Source organism: Struthio camelus, chromosome 3 (assembly GCF_040807025.1).
Source record: "Struthio camelus isolate bStrCam1 chromosome 3, bStrCam1.hap1, whole genome shotgun sequence".
NCBI lineage: Eukaryota > Metazoa > Chordata > Aves > Struthioniformes > Struthionidae > Struthio > Struthio camelus.
Window position 1 is genome coordinate 35,609,783 of NC_090944.1, and position 17,778 is coordinate 35,627,560.

General features: G+C 38.0%; 1 protein-coding gene across 2 annotated transcripts in view; it reads right to left on the minus strand.

The window, feature by feature from the left end:
- The window catches only part of COL21A1 (collagen type XXI alpha 1 chain), a 182,913-nt gene that overhangs the window by 53,704 nt on the left and 111,431 nt on the right, over positions 1 to 17,778 (minus strand). For both annotated transcript variants that reach the window (XM_068937401.1, XM_068937402.1), the window contains exons 8-10: positions 12,879 to 12,941; positions 3,230 to 3,283; positions 2,290 to 2,343 (exon numbers count right to left, since the gene is read on the minus strand). In XM_068937401.1, the coding sequence (XP_068793502.1) occupies positions 2,290 to 2,343; positions 3,230 to 3,283; positions 12,879 to 12,941 (171 nt within the window). The remainder of the gene's footprint in view (positions 1 to 2,289; positions 2,344 to 3,229; positions 3,284 to 12,878; positions 12,942 to 17,778) is intronic.

Below are 17,778 nucleotides of genomic sequence, written 5' to 3' on the forward strand. Positions count from 1 at the left end.
ACTTTCCCATTGTATAATGGCTTTTAGGAATTGTGACAACTCTAACATCCATTCCTCATTCCTGAAGAGCAAGGAAATTCCCTAAATCCAGGATGGCTTTGCTCCTCTTCATGAAAACATCAAAGGCCTACTGACCTTATCAAATTTCTCACCAGCTTACTCTGGATGAGTAAAGTATTCAATATTAAGATATTAAGTACTTTCTCTAAGAATTAAATAAAATAAAACCAAAATAAATTGATTAAACAACTTCAGGCACTTTGATAAATGAGTTCTTATTTCAGCTGAAGAAAGAATTGACTTTGTAAAAGCAGTTGGCAACTGAAAACAGAAACCAAAAAAATCAGCCCATTTCTTTGGAAAACTTCCTTAAAGCTATTAAAAATTAACAGAGCTATTAAAATAGCTCTGTTTATAATATTGCTCTTTCTATTGTCCTCACAGCTGTCAGATGTCAGGAATCCCAAAGCTTTTGCTATTGGTACTGGACATATTTTTCTGATGATTTGTCTTCCAGCTCCCTTGAGCTATTATAACAGAAGGCTGAATTATAACTTGGCACCACCCGACTCGAAACAATAAAAGCAAGATAAGTTGCTTTTTTCAGTAAACTGAATCTATTTCAATCAGGACATAGAACCAACCACCAAATCATTTTGGCCAATCATGATTTTTCTCTCCATTAATACCTGCTAACTTTATATTGAGCAATAGATTTCAATTTGCTTAACGTCTTTCAAACATAAGAAAAGAATATTAAGTTATGCTCAGGATGTTATTTTACATAGTATTTCCAGTTTTGGGACAAAGGGCAACAGATAAGATCTCTCTAAGCAGATTTAGAGAGGTCTGTCACACATTCAAAGAGGCAGGAACATGATCACAGAAAGGACAGCTTGTCAGTTAATGCTGCAAGACATATCTCTCAACAAGTAAGTACTGAAAACAGGCCACACAAATGGAATGCAATTTAAAAAAGTCAGCACAGCTTATAAATAACGTCATCGTGCTTCCATTGCTCCTTATTGCAAGAAGGATGGAGCCCCAATTTCTGTTTGGAAGTGGTGATTTAATTTTTGGATAGACTGAAACACTTGGCAATGGAAATAGTTTTAAATTAGTTGCTATAGAAACTTTACATGTAACGGGATGAAATCTAGAAAATTTAGGCTGAATCATCAGGAAAAAAATGCTAATGGCAAGACCTACTTTACAGTGGAAGAAGCATTCTAAAATAGTGGTGGAAGCCCCATTTTTTGGCACGCTTTAAACAAGGCTGGACTAAACATTAGGAAATATCTGTCAAAACCCTGCACTGCCAGAAGAATACTGGTTTTCTTCGTCACTGATATCTCACACTCTGCACATGGCCTAGTACGGACTGATCAGTTAGAGTAACATAATATCCCTAAAGCACCGGAAGTCACAAGCACATTTTTCAGCTTTAATCCTGCATTTGAGAATTCTGCTGAACAGTGAGGAATTCAAGGATCTGCTTTTAGGGTTAGGAACTGCAGAGAAAGGGTATTCTAAAGCAAAGTTTGGTTAGAAAACAAGTGTTCTTTCTACAAAGAACAAACAAAAAAACAAGCTTGTATCAAAATCAACTTTAACCTTTTCTAAATATACTTTCCAAAGGGCAAAAGTGTAAGAGAGCATGAGAGAAAAGCGGGCACAGATATTCACATATCAAGGAGACCTGCCAGTAGCCAGTGGCCAGTTTATTCACCGTATATATGGGAGATCCAGATTCAAGTTTATCCTGATCAGCAGACGGGACTTACATATATGAGCTTCCACACCTGTGTGCAGCTCCAAGTCACTGCCTACTCCTCAACAAGAATTTTCCCACAAAACATTCGAGTTTCAATTAGCCAGTATTTTCTGACAAAAAAAATGCCATCCAAAAATTTCTACCTCGCTCATCTGGACGCTCATTAATGAGAAAAAGGGTGAAAAGAGATAGGAAGCAACCATTCTGACAGATGTTTGTATCAGCCTTCCAGGTACCATACTTAGATATGTTCTCTAAATATAAATTATTCAGTGCCGTAAAGGTGTTACTGGCAGTGCTAAAGCCTATAAAAACTTTATTAAATACAGCAGACCAGATTCAGAATTGAAATAACATTCTAAATTTAGAATTCTTCTACCTTCTTTATTATCTTTTTAGTAAACAACTTTTACAGAAGCTTCATGTGGGAATACTGAGATTATTAATTGTACCAACTAAAAATGATAAGAATAAAATCTGTTTTTTTCTTTTTAGTTTTTGTTTTTGTTTTTTACCTTAGCCCCATCTTTCCCTGGCTCTCCCTTGATACCTGGTAATCCACGTGGTCCCTAAGAGAGAAAAAAATGAAAAATAGCTTCAGAATACTAACACACTTTGACAAAGAATGAGGCCACAAATGTAACTATATGGCACAGAGACTGATGTGTCATTGGCTGGTCACAACATTTTTGCAGCTGGATACAAAAGTAGAACCATGCCCAAAATGTACACAGGATGTACAAGGCATGCTGTTATAACCCATGACTGGGGAACACCAGGGCATCTCTCTGCTCTGAGGACTACACCGGGAAAGGAGGAGGTCACATAGTCTCTACTAAACCAGACATGTCCCTTTCCTTTCAAAGGTCCACCACACAGTTGAGGTTGTAGGCCAGCCCTTTAGTCCCAGCATGCTCTCAGACCTTTACTTCAACAAACTAATTAGTCCCTGACCATCCAGTCATGCTGGACCACGCCACACGGAAGATACAGCAAAGTTTTGCATTAACTGTACCAAGAAAGGCTACTAAATTAATACTATGAAGAAAGGAAAAAAAAAAAGTTCATCTCAGGCCACCTGGGCTCTATGTGAAATGTTCTTTTGGACCAATGAATTGTAGGTAATTCGTCACGACGACACAGCTTCAGATCACGGTTATCAATTCAATGAAGAACACAAGGAACTACTGTTCAGCTGCTGGATCAGGATGCAAATGCCCATTCCCAGGTGAGTCCTGCTCACAGGGCCCTTGGCTAGCAATGATTTGATTTCTCCATCTCATCGGAAGCCAAGGCCACGACAGCACAAAAGCGATTCACCTGAGCGTGGCCCCTGACTTCATGACACCCCTGCAAGCCTGCTCATCCTCCACTCCTCAACTCTCAGTGACAAACAGCGGAATTCACAGGCTTTGCCTCAGATTTCCAGACTCTAGCAACGAAACAGGAACTTACTTGAACTCCTGGAGTTCCTGGGATACCGGGATTTCCTGCTGATCCTTGGTATCCCTAACAAATGGAAATGAAGACTTGTAACTTTTCGTATGTTATATTCACAAATTTTCAACATATTTAAGGAAAAAAACAATCCTCCTAGTTATTACAAAACTTTTGTCAAACCCTGCTATTTTAGGGCACAACATTTGCAACAACTGCTATCCCAATCTTATATTTGAGATTTAGATTTCAGCTCCGTATCTGAAATTTCCAGCCTCCAGACTTTATGCAAAGTGATTTTTTTCAGGCAATAAGGAAAAGCTGTTATTTTAGAATTGTTACACGAGAATGTAACATCAGTATTGTTTTATTCTCCATTGTAAGAAAAGAACAAATTGACCCACATACATACTTTTTTTTCTTTGTCTCCACAAAAATAGCTAAAGAATGCCAAGACTTTTAAAGGCTTATTTCTAGGTACAGGAACAAGCTTTAACAAACAACGGATGTTCTAATACATTATACAGCTAGTTTTATAATATCTCTAAATAATAAAAATTCCATTGTGAATACCAAGCACTTCGCTATGAACTTAAAGGTATGTAACAGGCTATATAAGTAAAAAAAAAATAATTTGAATCACTGGGACTAGTAAAGGGTTCCTAGAAATCAGCATAGGCAGAACAAGAGACCGTTGTCAGAACCCAAAATATATGCCCGAGTTGTTTTTGTAGATTGCATACAATGAGTGTTCATCTTTGCAGTGAGCAAAGTGTTTTAGAGGAACGCTTTAATACAGGGAGGCAGTTGAAGAATAGAGGGGTTACTTACACATCCAAACACACGCGATTCCAATAGAAAAAATGAGCCACAAGGAGGGTTTTTTGCAAAAAGATGCAAAACAAGAAAAGGAATTGTCTTTACAAAAAATCCCTGTAAAATTCTGAGGCTATTTGGCTCAGACCCTTCAACAGGCTGCCCAAACTAAATGGAAACTTTATTTCATTTGCTAAATCCCATAAAATGGACTATCTAATTTCAGGAATCCCAGAACTTGATTTTGATTTGATCTGAAAGAATTAATAATCCCATATTTAAACGAGTCTTCGGTCTTTAAAAAAAAAAAAGTATAAAATTTAATGGGGAGATTTCCACATCAGTACAAAGAAGGAGATAACAGTATCATTTTATGAGGAAGGCAACTAGTATGTCTGATTTGTTCCTTCTATCAGTCAAGACCTGACTGGGAATAATGAACAGAGCTAAAATTATCTGCTGGGTTAGATACAAGACAGTGCTTGCTGTACTTTCTTCCCAAAAGACGTCTGAGCAGATGCCCAAAGAGCCAGCTGGTAATGTTCAGCATAGAAGTAAACAGAATTCTAGGTCTCTGTCATACACGGATCCTATATAAAGCATTTCACTTTTAGTGCCCAAGGCAGCTCTAGCAAAATCAGCTCTAGCTGTAAATGCAGTAGCATTCCCAGCTTGCTTATAAGCCTCCTGGGTAGCTGAAACAATTCACTAAGCCAAAAATGCCTTTAAAAGTTTGTCCTTTTATTTCTGCTCCAAAAAAAGCAAAAAGTGTGTACAGCTTCCTGTAGGATATATGCCTATATAAATAAAACTTTATTTCACGTTTTAGAACTCTGAAATGCAATTTCCCTTTCTTTTCCTTCTTACTGAGCAGGGGCAGAAAGAGAGGAGGATAATTTCCTGGACGAACTGAACTTCAAAATTCAACAGATGAATGGAGAATGGCAGAAGACTCTTCAGGTTACGAAACTGTATATTTAGCTCAGAGGTAGATCCTGTAATGTGATTTCAGAGCAAATCAAACACATTGTCAGTGTGCTTGTGAAACGGAAAGTTACAACAGGGAGGACTCAATAGGAAATTCACTACAATTTCGGAAAATGAGAATCAACGTCTGACAGAAATAATCTGTTTTTACAAATTGAAAACACCTTTTATAAATTCTGACAACTTGCTTCCGTAAAAACTGATTACCTTTGCATGATTACCCCTTTTTTCAGATTATCAAACAGGAGCAGCATATTACTATATTCCTATCCATTCACGTAGCTTCCTTCCGTTCCCATACATTAACCTTAACTGCATGCTTACCCGTTGCTCGCTTGACTTAAAAATACTTACATCCTAAATGACAACAGTCTTTCGCAGTACAGATTGTCAGCCTACACGCTCAGGTCTGTTCTTTTTCTTTACAATAAAGTCAGATCATGTCCTCTTTCCTTAACCTCAAAGCCCGCAGCAGAAGGAGATGCAGGACAGATCCCTCCACGGCCAGCCATGCCAGGGCAAACATCTTATGTAAAAGGCACAGAAGCGGACACAGAGCCAGTGTGGGATTGTAGATTCACTTTCAGATGGGGTGAAATCATTAAATTTGCCACCAAATAGATTTTCTATTTTTATTTGGGCTTGGTCTTCTTTCATGAACTCGTCAGACAGATCTACAAACGGTGTGAAAGTATTATAGTTAACCTTGACTCTGATACCCAGTTCTGGATTCAGCTGCCTACGCTTTAGACACACAGACACCTACGCAGTGCTAGAAGATACCGGCATAAAATTTGTGGGAGGCATTCACCCGTCTGAAGCCGCAGCTGGAGGCAAGACAAAGCACCCTACAGCATGTACAATGACAACGGATGCCTATATTTAGGCAACTGAATCCCACCCCTTTTGGAGTATATTAGTTAAATATCTGTTGACGAATATACTCGGACAGCCAGTACCTGTATACACATGTAAACACTAAATGTAGGTGTCTTAAATTGAATCTCACCTATAATGTCTCACAATGTCAACAATAAACAGCAAGACTTTGGGATGCTTAGTTTTGTCCCAGGTGGCCAGGTATTAAAAAATTAGAGACAAAACGTAAAATAATTTGGATACTTAGATAAAATGACAATAATTTACAAACAATTCTAACTGAAAAAATTGTAAGGATTATTTAGGCCAAAGAAATTATAAAAAGGGCATATAGTCAACTCAGCAATACTGATACAGCCAGTGAAATAGGAGTGCGGTTGGAAAATGGAAGTAAGTTTACCTGTAGGGGAAAAGAAATCCAGCAAGAAGGACGTAAGACAAGTATTAATGCCAAATAACTTTTAGGTGCAATAGTAGATTAAACCTCAAAAGTATATCTTCTTTGCCTCTGCAAGGCTGAAGGACAAAATTCAGACAGCATTCATGGGTGCACCACATCAGAGAAATACAAAAGAAAAACAGAGACAGTCCAGGTAAGAGAGTGCTTGTTGCTCTGCACACTTCCTTACTGAAAAGCTGTTGGATTCACTGACCAACACGCACAAATGATACAGGGATGGCAACAGGGATGATACAGGACTATTTGGGAAAGACTTACAAGGAAAAAGTAAACAAACTGAATTTGGGAAATAACCAAGGATCAACAGTAACAGGCAAAAGATATTTAAAGACTGTAAACACCAAGTAAACAGAACTATTCAGGGTGATGTAACTAAGCGTAATGGAATTCAACTGTCAAAGAAAATTTTGACTTGATGTTAGGAAAACATCCTGACAGAGAGGACTACGGACATAAATTGTGAAACAGTCTCTTGTGGAAAATGATGTCTACAGCATAAGAAGAGAAGCTTTTAATCCTTTTTTATAAAATACATTACACCTTTAAGGAGAGAAAGTCTTATAGCTATTCGCCACATACCCACGACTCAAACGCACAGCCATGGTATGACCTTAATCCTCGCTGGCAATACTCCTACAGCAAATAGAATTATTCCTGTGAGGCAACAGAAATGATCGGAAATGTTTGATGTATTCAAATTAAGTGTTTTAGCCTTTCTCTGATAAACTGTTTATCATCTGATCTTTTTGCCTTAAGTCCTCCTTCTTTCTTCTCTCAAGGAGTTTCTTTTCTCCTCCCTCCCCTAAGCCCTCCCTAACACTTTTCCAGGCTTGCAGTCATCTGTCTACTGCTCTTCTTTTTTCCTGCCCCTCTGGGCACACTGAACAGCCAGCTGGTCCTCTCTTTGGAGCGTGTGCCTTCCTCATTTCTCCAGGGTTTTCTACTAGTAACTCAGGTGACTAAACGACGTGTCATCTCCTCTCTCCTCCCTCTCTTACATAGCAGGGGCCCAGTAACAGGACCTCTTGTGTTCATCTGTTCCTGGAGGGTACCAGGACCACCTCTGCGATGAAGACCCTACAGCCACATATATTAAAACATGAAAATGAAGGGCAGACTCAGCATCGGATCACAAAGCTAACTATATGCAGCTTTTTTCTTCCCACTTTAATTTCGGGGAGAATCCTGACAAAAGATTTGCTATCACATGAACATTATTATGGGAATAGTACAGAAAATAGTTGCTAATTGCCCTGTTCATTTTTTTGGCCTGTTTAACTCTCCCCCTTTGGGAGGGGAGTTAAACACTCCTTCCACTGGCCATGCCATCATGGGCCAAGGCTTTCATAGCTCAGCTTTACCAGCACCGTGCTCTCACTGAGCATGAGCTTGTGTGGGAAACATCTGCATGGGTTCAAAAAAACATGCAGAAGAAAAGTCCCATCAAGATTATGAAACACAAAGCCATGAAGTATGGCTTCATAAGCTTTTTCAGAATAGGGAGCACCATTTTACGTGTGCATTATCAACTGTGTTTGTGAAAGTTTCCTGGGGAAAGTAGCTGCAGAGGTTTTATCAACTTAAACCCCCACATAGACCATTTAACGGCCACAGGTAAGCCTATGTACACGTGAAACTATTACCCATTTTTATTTCAAGAGCACTGTTGAAATAACTGGTGATAATATGAAGTTCATTACAAAAGAGTCAATCTTCATTCAGTCAGCAAATATGAATAAACTCTAGGTAGTAGAGCCAAAAGTACTCTACATTTTTTTAAAAAAAGAAATATTGGAATAACCCAAAATTGTTTTATTATGTGAGACTTTTGATATGTTATGAACTGTCCATCTGGATATATCAGTAAAGTCAATCACATCAGATTATTTTAAACTTACCGACACTGTAAAGACAAAGCAAATAGTTCTAAACTATCATGAATGAAACTAGGTGGTATACTGGAAAATTCCCCTGATGTGTCAGTCATGCGGTTCAAAGTTCAAAGCTGACAAATATTTTTCATTTCTTTCAACAAACTGATAACCTATCACCTTTATTAACCACAAGTAATTGCTGCACTTTGTTTTTTTTTTTTTTTTCCTCCTAAGCTAGAGTTTTTCCCCAGTATGTCTAAAGTTTCCTTTGGAATAAAAAATGGCTTTGTGACCACACAGTCAGGCCACTGAGTATCCTCCAGGCCAGTAAACACTCCAGCTGCTTCTTTCTGATGAATAATGCCCATTAAAATGAGTTCCAAATGAGATCCAAATACTATTTTTACCCTTATCCTTATTTACCAGTGCTATTTCTGCTGATAAAACAATTCAATCATTTCAAGTCAGGACTGACATTTTTGACTAAGAGGAAATGTATTTCTACGAGTTATTAAAGTTCTCATTTCTGTACTTCTCTCCAGTTATTTCAACAGATCCTTTGTGTTTATATCAGAGTATGGAAAATAAACAGCTCTGGTGATTAAGCAAAAGAAAAAAAAAAGCCTAAAACCAAAACTTTTTTTTTAATTTAAGAAATGTATGACTGAGTCATGTTTTTGTTCATTTTCCCCAAATATTACAGCAAACGATTTTACTCAGGGAACAAGTAAAACAAGGAGAACAATTATTTTATGGTAATATTGAAAATATTCATGGGAATTGGTTTGAATTTTTCCAGACTAAACTAACTTTCAGTGTCACAACCATCTAGACAGCCCATGAGCAATAAACTTTTTTTTTTTGCTTTTAAAATCAACAACTTATAGTAATATAAATGCATTCCTAAAACCGTTCTCAGAGAGACAAACATTTTCTTCACCAGTTATCCTGTTCAAAGAAAATGAATACCAGATAGACAAAGTGGAATAACTTTAGAGAAGAACAAAAAAATACTTTTGGGAACAGAAAAGATTGACTTTCCAGGAAAAGCTTTTCATGCAAAAGCCACTTGATCAAACAACGCTGACTACAGACAGCTACCTATAAGCCTGTTGTGTTGTTTGAATTGATAGCTTGCTTTTCAGAGTTCCCCAAGGGGATATAGCTAAAGAGATTCAAATCAGTAAAGTCATCTCAAACAAGCAAAACCACTGACAGCATAGATGTGTAAGTAGCATTAGCAAAAAAAAAAGAAAAGAAAGAAAAGAAAAGAAAACACAGAGAGAGAAAGACAGAGAGAGGGATCTGTTTTCCTAAACAGTGTATGAAAAGGGTCTCCCATCATTCACGCCAAAAAGCTAGACTGGAAAACGCCCCAGAATCTACTGTAAGGAACAACAGTACACTGGCCAGAGCTGCAGATGATCTAATAGCTTTGCAATTATGTCCTTACAAAGAACAAGTGCAAAAAACCACATTTGATTTTTCAGAAAGATAAGTCAGTTGATAAAACTAAAGCATTTAACTGCAATCGTTTCAAACATGAACTTCTGTTCAGCAAAACTTAACCTTTAACTTCAGTCTTTCAGTTTCTCCACTAGCAGGGCGTGTTGGTTCTATCCTAATTGCCTGAGATACTTTTATTAATCTTTTCCATGTTCACAGAATGCCCATCTTTGCACATTATGACTCATTTCAGGAAAAAAAAATACACAACTGCCAGATTACAAAGCTACAGAAAGACTACAGAATCAATTCATTTCTCCTCTGCGATTCACGGAGTTATACATTTTAGTGCTTATGGGAAGATGTGTGGCATTGAAGTAGAAACCTGTTTTCACAAAAATACAAAAAATCCATGACAGACTGCTTCTAAAACAATTCCGATTGTATCTTACCTGACACTTTGAAAATAAAGCATCTCTTCTTTTGGAAAAGGAATGGAAGCTGACACTGCTCTACAAATATCCAGGCGATTCTGGTTTCACCCAATGCTGCACATTATCATTTTATTTTTCACAGCATCAAAGTTAGCTAGGTTAAACATAGTTCTGTTATGCTTATCCACACTGCAGCTCCACTTCCAGTATTTTTCATGGTCAAACTGTGATGCGCAATGTCTCCCATGCAAGTCCTGGAGGAGGCAGTCTGCACACCTGTCTCCGTACAGAAGAGCCGTACTGCTCTTCAGAAGCTTAAGTGTTACCAATAAACAACTGAATAAAAAAGTTAGTCTGATTAGATCACATCTCCTTAGCTCAATTGCCACGTATTCCTATTTTAAAACCCCCGTTTTCAAGACTGTCTAGAAGGTAGTATTTTATAGCACTGGCTATAAAACTTCACTTCAAAGATTGCTATCTCTGTTTCTAGGTCCAAAAAAACTTTCAAGATATGGCCATCAAAATCTGATTGACACAGAAGCAAAAGAGTAAAAAATTCTGGGACCAGACATTTTAGAAATTGGAGATAGAATTATATATCATAGGGCGCTAATGGCCAGGTCGCAATATATCAAGACCTATCTTGATACAGAATAATTTTAGAAACAGAATAATTTTATTTTTATTAGAAATAACTACATTTCTTGTTTTCAGTTGCTAATTTTTTCCCCTCGTACTAACTCTGCTTCCAAAAAGAATCACCACAGTTAAATCAACCATCTGCTGTCCATAAGAAAAGGCCAAAATGTAACTAAGCAACAAAATAAGAGAAATGCGAACGCTTTATAACGTGCAGCATGGAGCTTTCTCTTTCTAACTGACAATATTTATTACCCTTACAACATACACACTTCCAAGTAAGTATCAATCTCACTATTTCCATCTTTAGCTTACACAGAAACAATATGTATTAAAAATTCTTAACAAAAATAGAGCGTTAGATGTTTTTATTAAGCCATCAAAGTTGACAGATATTGCCTCTTTAGCAAGAATAACATGCTACAGGCACTACTAACATCGATAAGCAAGGACAGATTTGGGAAAGACCCATGATTAGTTACAATATCCTCATCAATCTTTCTGTGGGACAGAACAATTACTAAAACAGAGAACTAAGTTGAAAGGTCCAATCTAACTCTTTGCTGCCCTTCTCTGAAGTCTGTCCAGTTTGTCAAGCACGATAAGATAGCCCAAAATAAGTGAACCCTGCTAAGTCTCACCAAAAACCATAGAACGTTAGTTCCCCCATCCATTATCCAACATCTCTTTCCTAATGGATTTTGTCTTCTCTGCACATGTCCACTTAAATTTTTTAGTGTTTTGGGTCATCTCACGCAAATCCCTCTTATAAAGGGTGGACAGAGCATCCCCAGAGAATGATTCATCATAACCAAACACTAAAGCACATAAGTCAGCAGAGACATATGTAGCTACTCACTTACACAATATACTTAATTTTTTTTAGCTGTCTAAAGTTAGGTAAGATAAAACCATTCTAGAGACTCAAACGTACAATACATTCCTCAAAATAAGAACAAGAAGGCCACAATAAATTAACAGTTTGTAGTATGTGTGGGCACTTTTCTTTCCCTATTTTTGGTACCCAAGTGCCCGGCAGAGAAATTGTCCTCTTTTCAGAAGCAAATTTTTAATGCTCCCAGCTGTCTTTCACTCTATTTCTTTTTTTAACAGACGACACCGTCTAACGAGTGAGTAGTAAGCCACATCAGGTGCCACATTCCTGTAACAGAAGCATCAATGGGGGAGTCTCTCAGCCGCTGGCCTGCCTTCTTTTGGCACACCTGAGGCACACACAGCATCGCTTTGTGAACACAGAGGCTGCAAACTCTTAATCCAGCCTTGCCCAACAGAGCAGCCTGGGTGTCAACAGCGTAGAGGTTTCCGATTGGATCTGAAGATCTAATATATAGTCTAATATATTTTTAAATGAAAATGTAGACTATTCTTATATACGTATTTATTTTATTACAATTTTATCATAATAAAAAAAATATTAGTCACAAAGACCAATCTAGCCATTGCCAAATTTGTCATTTTTATGTTAGGGACATCTATTATTCATTTACTTTCTTCCAGTCTTTATCATTCATACAAATGCAATGCCAGGTCGAAAAGTACAATCTCAGGTGAGAGAAAAATACAGACGCTTTTATGATGTATGTTTTACACATAATGATGTGTAGAACTGCAAAATATTTGTATGTTTAGCATTGTATATCTACATATTTCTATTGATTACGGCTACAGGGCTCAGACCAAAAGAAATTAAATGAACCAAGCATAAACATGAGATGCAATCCCTAAAACAAAACAGACATGATTTTTCCTGTCCTAAACAGCTTCCTCAGCCAAAAAAATCAAAGCAGTAAGGATCACAAATCAGAACGTGACAACTTAAATTCTGCAAATTGCCACCACAACAAACAGGAGCACTCAGGCTCTGTTTTCGGCTTTACAACAGTGCCTAAACTCATGCTGTCTTGTTTACAATATTTTTAATTGAAATAATGATATTGTTATTAACATATTCATAGCCTCGTTACATTTAGATGGACCTTAAACAACGTTCACAGTTTCACAGATTTGGAACAAAATCACCTGCATTGGAGAATCTGATTTGAATAATGACATGTCTTTTCTCCTGTTAGTTTACATTTACAATATATGACTAAGTTTTTAGTACTCACAGGCTTACCATCTGGACCAGGCTGTCCAGGATAACCATGATTCCCCGGCTGGCCAGGGTCACCCTATGGAGATATAATATGTTAAAACACACAGGATATGAAAAAGCAGTTTAACATTAGCCCAGTGAAACCTTAATTCTAACACCGTAGCTGCAAAGTCAGATACCTGCTACTGGTCCTACAGCAAAAAGCAGCTGATCTTGCCACCCTTCCCTGGGAAAATCCTCCCTAACTCCTTGCGCAGGACGTGGAGACACGGGTCCATGCGCAGGGTTAACTCGCAGATCAGGCCCTTTTGCTCATGTGCTTTCAAGCTTTTTAGCACCCTCAACAAGAGAAGTAAAAACAGTTTTCATCAAAGAGATGAGAAAAATCTCGATTAAATCCTTGTTACTCTAGCAGTTCTCCTCTGAACAAAACTGCCATCTCTTTACCAAGGATTTGGCTGAGCCTAGTTCTTACTGCCAAAACACTGGAAAGTAAGAGTCAGGATTAAAACCTGTTAATAACAAATACCTCCCCACACATTTATTGCTGTTTTAAAAAAAGGTATTCCTTTGTAATTCTTATAGGAAGGACTTTGCAATTATTTTGACAACCTTTGTTACGACCACACTAAAGGAGAACAAAACTCAGTTCCCCAGAAACCATGTGTATGATAAGAACATAACTTCCTATTCAACATATCTCCTTTTAGGGTATTTACGACCGCTCTTATTTATTTTACCAAGGACTTGCTTTGGGCCCAACAAAATCCAGAAAGACTTGACTCATAAAAGCTTTCTTCTCCTACAGGAGCTTTAAGCCTGTACAGCTTTCTTCAGCCTGACCATTACCAGACTCTCAGCCCAGTTACAGCTTCAGCATTGTGACAGATGGGGAAGACATTAGAGGGGAAACACCAGACTAGCTTTTCGGGTAGACTGTGAAAAACATCTTTTCACATATAAACCACAGATATGTAATGATGAGTGAAATGGGAAAGTACACAGAATAATGTCTCTTTACGAGAGTCACAGAGCATAAGCAGTTGTAATTTGCTAAATTAATAGCAAGTTGTCTAGAGTTACAAATATCCAAATTAGGAAGTCCAGCTTTGATATGAGTGAAACTAAATTTGCTTTTAAATACCCAGTATCTAAACTATGCAGTGTTATAGCCCGTGACTTTAAAAGGTTAGTTTAAAAAAACAACTATTTGTATTTTTAAATTGCTTTAATTGAATGAATTTTATTGTACTGCATCAATATCATAAACACACAAATTAAGTTTAAATGCATATGGTTGCAAAGTCCATTATATAGAAGTTAACATATTCTGTAACTAAGATAACCTATGCAATCTTAAATTTGCTCCCTTTTTACTCTTTCTGCAGTCTCTTTACTTAGGCACTATTTTGTCACCTGTCTTATTCAGTAAGCCCAAAACAAACATTACACTGCAATGCAACTGAAAGATTGCTTAGTAAGCAGGGATCTAGTTTAAATTGTATAGATCACTTCAATTCTGACATTTCCTAATCTTTCATGCTTTACAAGCTGGGGGCTGTAGAATATTTTTATGAGGATTTTCTTCTCCATCACTCTCTTTTTTTTTCTGATGTGCTAAAGAAGAAAAAAAGGGTTTTAAAAAGTCCAGAATTCCACTACATGAAATAATAATGGTCTCCATCATTGGGTTTCCAATTCCCTGATTAGACAGACCTGTACAGCAAAAAGCCCTTTAACCAGAGATAGCTGCAGCAAAATTGCTGAACATTATATTACTAGGTTGGTTTTCCTTTTTTTTTTTTTTTTTTGGCAATCATTTGCTTAATGAAAGATAAGCAGTTGGAGTTTTCTTATCAGCCTTTACAAAGAACGCTAGCAATTGTGGACAGCACTGCTTAGCGTAAGTACTATGGTAAAATACTAGGGATTTGAGTGAGCCACATGAGAGATCTGACACCCAAGTCTAGTTGTCATTTTAGTCTTTTAAACCTTCACCAACACTGAAGAGAGGTCATAAAAATCAGATCAGCCCAGGGTGGAAATCCCTCAGTAAGCATTTATTCTATTATTAAACACAGAAAAAAAATCTCCATTAAAAGACTGACTAATTTATTAGCAAACACTATCAAGCCACTATTCATTATCAAGCAAACACTGCAGGATCATTTGCTGAATAATTACATGGAAACACAATTTTACATTGTATACATGTAACAGCATTACATTAACGAGCAGTTTCTTTAAAAGCTAAAAGATGGGGTTTTTTTATCCTCTGGCACCAACACCTGGCCTTTAAGGATACTAACCACTATTCCGACCCACTGCATTTAATGGAGGCAGAAATAGTCCCCTAGTTTTTTAACCCACATGACTATGGCTGACAGTATAACACTTGAAGAACAATAAAAGCACTATACCTTCAATAAGAAAGATTGCAAACTTACTTTGGGGCCTGGAGGTCCTTGTTTTCCTGGCGGGCATATGCAGGGGGCAGGCGTTGAGCCTACATCACTAGGACCATTCATGCACTACCAAGAGTGAGACCGACCATCAATTCACATGCCAAAAACGTTCAGCAAACACAACATTATACCCAGCTGATCTTCCTTAGGCTGCACAAGTCCTGACTTTCACGCACTTGTTCTGTTGGAACTTCTGCTTTATCGCCCCCCCCAACATCTGTGCATGCATGAATTCATCTCTCTACCCAGAAGAAAAATACGTAAATAATTAGGTAACTCGACTGGGCTGATTTCTGAAACGGGCTTTGCTCTTCCACACATATTTTGTCAAATACTTTGACTGACAATTTTCAATCTGCCAACATGCAAAACAGTTCTCCTAAACTAATGGACAGTCATCATTTGAAGGGTGATCAATAACACAAATATCACTATTTAAAACTTTTAAAAAGAGCCTAATAACTGTTACTCAGAGCAAACTGACCACAACTGATAGTGAGATTAGCATGTTATCACGCGTGACAAGTCTGAAAAGAACGCACAGCCCAGCTGCCCCACCTCCTGGACACGTGTCCCAGCTACGGAGCTACCTGAGAAACGATGGGGCATGGCTGCCACTCCCGCATGCTCCCACCAGTCCCAGCCTCGGCCCAGGAGAGCTGCCTCTCCTCCAAAGAGCATTACCTGACCTGACTTCAGACTACCGTCCCCAGCAAACGGCGATAAGCAAAAAAACTTGGCACACTGTGTCACTCTCTACAGGTTTTTTTTTTTTTTTGAGGGATCTTCTTTCCTCCGTTGACATCACCAGAAACCTGGGTGTTTTACCAAGGTCTGTGGGTGCGGCAGGGAGACGCAGAGGAGAAAACTACTAAGGGCAGGGGACTAAGTCCTTTTGCCGAGGGCCAGGCACCCAAAATTTAGATGCATCTGGACTGAATTTATATGCCAAAGTTGGATTCACTGAATCCTCTTTCAAAAGTAAGTAAGTTCTTAGAGCTATGTGAAGGCAAAAATTTAAGAATCCAGGCTACAGAAGAGATTTTGTACTTATTATCAAATTCTTACTCAGACTTTCTATAATAATGCAGACGTTGTACAATGTTCTCGGAATTCAATGCTTTCTCAGGATCAAATGAGTGTTCAAAATACAAATCCATGTTTTCTTTCCAACAGCACCAAACGTGAGTGGAGTAACCAGGGTGGCTAAGGCAACTATATTAAGCTTTCATATTAGCTCCCATTCAGAGAGCTCCAATTCACACGGTGCAGGAACAGCTACCTGACCGTGTATATCCCCATTCACTTTGCAACAGCATCCAGCCCTGCAAATAAGAGCAACTGAATTGAACTGGGGGGACAAAAAAAAAGCCATTTAATCTAACAAACATGGGTTTCTTCAGAAAACTGGTTTTGAATTTGTCTATTGACTAGCATTCCATTAATGGTATTCTAGTATTTTTAAGTTTAGCAAACCTCTGTCCATTTTTCAAAACGCAGCATATGTTCCCTATAATAACAAGTTTATATAAAGTCAAATACTACCTTAAACTGAGTTTGAGCAGTTTAGGATTGAGCCTACCTCTCCATTCTGAAACAAGAAGAAACACAGTTTAAGAACATAGAAATATTTGTAATAAACAAAGTCCATTCATTTGTGTATGCTACCAAAATCACTCATAAATTTGGGGCTGTAACTGTCAAGCAATTATAATTCAAAATTTCACACTTTCTCAAATTTATGTGCAGTTGCTATTGGGCCAGTGAATTTTAGTATCATGTAAGGGTTTTTCAACAGGAGCGACCCGTAGCAACTTTTAAAAGGAAATGACAAGACTAAAATTAAAACTGAATGATGTAAGTATTTATGCACTAAATGTTTAGATTTGTGTCAAGGTTTTTGCCAGGAGTACTTTCTCATAAAAAAAAAATCTTCAGCTTATTCATTCACGTCCAAGTGCGTATCATATGACAGGACAGAAAGGATGAAAATGATCTAAATATTACAAAACTTTCTGATCTCAGCCTGAATCCAGCATCCAGGAAAATAGATGGCAACACAGAGGCAAGGTTGGCTTTTTCCTCACTTTCCTGCGCGACTGCATAAGACTGCTATAAACTGAAGCAAGGTTCCTGGTACCTGCAATATTGTAGAACAATGCGCCCCCACATATTTCAGCACGCCAACCTTGAAATTGTCTTACGCAATCTTTTACTAACCAGCATTACCTGCACCATGTACAGGAGGTTTCTGGTGCAAACAGTCACCACAGACTTCATACACAGCCAGTGGAGAGAGACAGGTTCCTCCATACTCAATTGACATCTTAGGCAACCTCTAGAGAAGGCTATTTTTCTCCATCCTTTGTACAGGGAGCTTAAAACGACTATGCACCCAGGTACCCCAGGTAGTGGGGATTAATTCAGGCCCCAGCTAGTACATACGGG